Source organism: Cibotium barometz, chromosome 60 (genome assembly GCF_041138505.1).
Source record: "Cibotium barometz isolate CiBa-2024 chromosome 60, ASM4113850v1, whole genome shotgun sequence".
Classification (NCBI taxonomy): Eukaryota; Viridiplantae; Streptophyta; class Polypodiopsida; order Cyatheales; family Cibotiaceae; genus Cibotium; species Cibotium barometz.
The window spans coordinates 20,753,596-20,757,439 of record NC_141105.1 but is presented as its reverse complement, the minus strand read 5'-3'; the positions used below and the strand labels follow the sequence as shown (position 1 = coordinate 20,757,439).

Below are 3,844 nucleotides of genomic sequence, written 5' to 3'. Positions count from 1 at the left end.
ATCTTCATCATTAAGGCGCATTTCTATGCATCTCCCTGAAATTTATCACCTTTCTTCATAGTTATAGGAAAAATCATTCAAACACAGTCAGATTGCTCAGATGACAACTACGTAATGCGAACATAACCTACGGGGCCAGTTTCAATGCATGAGTTCATGCACGGTGGCAGCAGTCTAATAGTCAGCAAATGAAAAAGAATTCTTGTCCTTCAATTCCACATGCTCATTGGAGTTTAGTCTTGTCCCTCTCAAAGTACTGCCCATTATCCTGCCTTCCTCACTGTTCTGCTCTTCTCCCATTGAAGAGAGAGAGAGAGAAAGACAGAGAGAGAGTTCATTGGTTATTACTTCATTGATCAATTGAAATGTAAGGTTGTAAAAAGAAAGCTTCCCCATGCATATCATAGCATTCGTGGAGAATTGTTCTGAAAATTATAGGAGACAGATTCACAATTATTTGACAAGACCTCTATGAGTTTAGCAATCCAAAAAACTTAATACAATTCATGGCAGAACATGACTTCAAAAGTGAACAGCGACCAAGATTTTTAATAGAAGCTCCAAGCTAAAAACCCACTACGAATCTCCAAGACACCCTGGACAGTCATCAAACCTAAAGGGGGCATTCTCCAAGACACCCTGGACAGTCATCAAACCTAAAGGGGCAGCAGCACCAAAAAGGTTCTTTTGGACTAATTTTAAGGTCAACCTTACCAAAACAACACTTGGATTGACAGTCTTCTATATACCAGACTCAAACTCCAAAAACAGATTTGCCCTCGGAATCATGCCAAAACTTTCCAATTAGAAGCATTTTCGGTGCACAATGGATGGCCCAGATTCATCATACTCAGATTTTGCTATCCACATCTGCACAACAAACCAGAAAACTGTTAGAATGACCAAAAGCCACACTTTGATTCTACTGTATGCATAGCAGGCTCAATTCTCTTTGCAGAAATCTAAGAACAAGCATGTATAGAATCAAATCCAAGCCACCAAAAGTGCCTCAGGAAGCACCTGCTGGAAGGTGCTCAATGATGCCAGAATCGAGCCTCCAATCCAAACACTGTACTTTCTTTCAGGTGGAGCAACCACCTTGATCTTCATGCTGCTAGGTGCAAGTGCAGTTATTTCCTTGCTCATTCGGTCAGCAATGCCCGGGAACATGGTAGAACCACCACTCAGAACAACGTTCCCATACAAGTCTTTACGGATATCCACATCGCACTTCATAATAGAATTGTAGGTGGTCTCATGAATACCTGCAGCTTCCATTCCAACAAGAGAAGGCTGGAATAGAACCTCTGGACACCTAAATCGTTCAGCACCGATTGTTATAACCTGCCCATCTGGAAGCTCATAGCTCTTCTCCAATGAGGAGCTGCTCTTTGCAGTTTCCAACTCTTGCTCAAAATCCAATGCAACATAGGCCAGCTTTTCCTTCATGTCTCTGACAATTTCTCTTTCTGCAGTGGTGGTGAATGAATACCCACGTTCAGTTAGGATCTTCATCAATGCATCTGTCAGATCACGTCCTGCAAGGTCCAACCGAAGAATGGCATGGGGCAATGCATACCCTTCATAAATAGGGACAGTGTGGGTGACACCATCACCAGAATCCAGCACAATACCTACAGATTCAAAACAAAGAAAAGAAGAGGAAGGTTATACAAAAAGTGAGAGGAGAATCTAATAAGGAACAAAAATTATGGACAGAATTGAGGCAGCAGAACATCATGAATAGCAACAAGCATACCCGTGGTCCGACCACTGGCGTACAGAGAAAGAACTGCCTGTATTGCAACATACATGGCTGGCGCATTGAAGGTATCAAACATTATCTGAGTCATCTTCTCACGATTGGCCTTGGGATTCAATGGTGCTTCCGTAAGGAGCACTGGATGCTCTTCGGGGGCAACACGAAGTTCATTGTAAAAAGTGTGGTGCCAAATTTTCTCCATATCATCCCAATTGGTCACAATACCATGCTCAATTGGATATTTGAGAGTCAAGATTCCACGCTTGGACTGGGCTTCGTCTCCGACATAAGCATCTTTCTGGCCCATGCCAACCATAACCCCTGTATGACGAGGCCGTCCCACAATGCTTGGAAAGACTGCACGAGGAGCATCATCACCTGCGAATCCAGCCTACAAAATGCCATCCAATTCCAAGAAAGAAGTTCAAATCTTCAATTTCATACAAGAAACATCGGAAAAAAGAAAGAATGAACACTGGTAATAATATAGCCCCACCTTCACCATTCCAGAACCATTGTCACAAACAAGGGGTTGCACTTCATCAGCGTCTCCCATCTCCAGCTGCAGCTGTCACCAACCTGAAACAGGTAAATGATTTGGAAAGTAGGTATAAGAAAGAGGGTTCAAACTCACTCCCCTTATAGACAAGATGGTTTGATAGCCACTCAGGCAAGGGCCCAGTGACAATAGTTGTTATAAAGCTGGAAAAATATGCATGCATGCAAGATTATGCATGTTTGCTTGAGCAACATTTTGATGCAAAAGTAGACTAAAAATTTAAGGCATACTTCTGCAACCAAAAGGGCACGGTCACTCCAAGTGAAAAACGTGAAATTATCCTAAGTGTGGTCCCCACCAATGGAGAAAGGACAGATTATCCATCTAACAGAGCAGGAAGAATGAACATCAAGGTATAGAAAAGTTAAAAGCACAGCCTGCCAAAGAAAAACAATGCAGTAGAACGGCTGAACACAGTCTACAAAAGCAAGATAAGTAACAAGAAAATGCAACTAGACCCAAGCGAGTCATGAAGTGGCATTTGTCGAACTGAGAGAGACCCGATGAGATGGATGGGAGGAATATCAATGAATGGAGGCAAAGGAAGACAGAGCATGGTGGATGCTAATCATGAAGCTGGATCGTATTTAGGATAGGAACTCCAGAGCAAGTCAACGGTTAACACCAATCATTGTGCAGGTTCTGCCGGGAATTTGTCCGACTCAGCACATTGGTATAGGCAGTAAAGAACAGGATAAAGGTTGATCTCAAAACTAAACCACTACTTACATTTTGACACTATCATGGAGCAAATGTGGAGGTTGATCTTAACAGTACAGAAATGCTAAGGTTTTTGACAAGCAAGACAGGGTGTAGGCTGATCCTAAGACGAGAGCAATCCTAGGATTCAAAATCCATTTTAGGAATCACAAAGCAAGGTGGAAGTTGATCTATATCACTCTAAAAAGTAGAAAACAAAGCAATCTGGTGCAGATCTATGCTTAAGTGTGGATTAAAACAACCTAATCATGCTTAGTTCTCAAGCATCTTCAGAAGCAAAATGCTTTAACACTAATCTCAGTGGTAATCGAGCTGATCTTGCCTCAACATAGCCACATCAAACAACACAGAAGAACAAAAAAAATACAGAGAAAGCAAGAGGAGATGCAAACACGTACCTGTGAAATGAGAAGATCTGATGGCGATCTCAGGTCGGGAGAGGCACCAATGCTTCCAAAGAGTTGAGAGGATCAAGCAGCTCTTGACTAGCAATAAGGAAGGCGATAAAGTGGAAGATGATGATGGGATGCAGACGAAGAAGAAGATGCCCGCCTTGGAAAAAGGTTTCAACCCGGTCCCCTCTCACCGCTTTCGGCTGCCAATATATATATTCAATTAATTTTCCAACTCAAGTTTTGGTTGGAATGTACTCTCACAATGGCCCTCCACACGATGGGCTCAATAAACTTGAGGTTCACATGGCTCATGTACCGTTGTCCATCCATACCTCGCTTGTGAGTTTACAAGGTAAATTCCTTACAATTAATGTTTTTTTAATTTTAGCAGTTGTGATTGATCGATCC

General features: G+C 42.3%; 1 protein-coding gene across 3 annotated transcripts; it reads right to left on the bottom strand.

Moving 5' to 3' along the window:
- Positions 1-376: 376 nt before the first annotated feature.
- Positions 377-3,626, bottom strand: LOC147605102 (actin-like). Of its 3 annotated transcripts, none has more exons than XM_086794441.1 (5): positions 3,440-3,626; positions 2,259-2,341; positions 1,760-2,153; positions 1,021-1,634; positions 377-870 (listed from the first exon to the last, which is right to left on the bottom strand). In XM_086794441.1, exons 2-5 carry the CDS (start codon positions 2,316-2,318, stop codon positions 805-807), a joined length of 1,134 nt encoding a protein of 377 aa, XP_086650567.1. In that variant the 5' UTR covers positions 2,319-2,341; positions 3,440-3,626; the 3' UTR covers positions 377-804. The 3 variants fall into 3 exon arrangements, with proteins under 3 accessions (XP_086650567.1, XP_086650568.1, XP_086650569.1); XM_086794442.1 differs by having other exon boundaries at positions 2,259-2,330; positions 3,440-3,622; XM_086794443.1 differs by having other exon boundaries at positions 2,259-2,324; positions 3,440-3,522.
- Between the last annotated feature and the right edge of the window lie 218 nt (positions 3,627-3,844).

Bases quoted from the DNA above. Each gene is read 5' to 3' on its own strand.
- LOC147605102 (XM_086794441.1), bottom strand. From the start codon at position 2,318: ATGGGAGACGCTGATGAAGTGCAACCCCTTGTTTGTGACAATGGTTCT. The intron at 1,635-1,759 runs GTATGCTTGTTG...TTGAATCTGTAG, and splicing joins CGCCAGTGGTCGGACCACGG to GTATTGTGCTGGATTCTGGT. The intron at 871-1,020 runs GTGCTTCCTGAG...TTTGTTGTGCAG, and splicing joins CATTGAGCACCTTCCAGCAG to ATGTGGATAGCAAAATCTGA.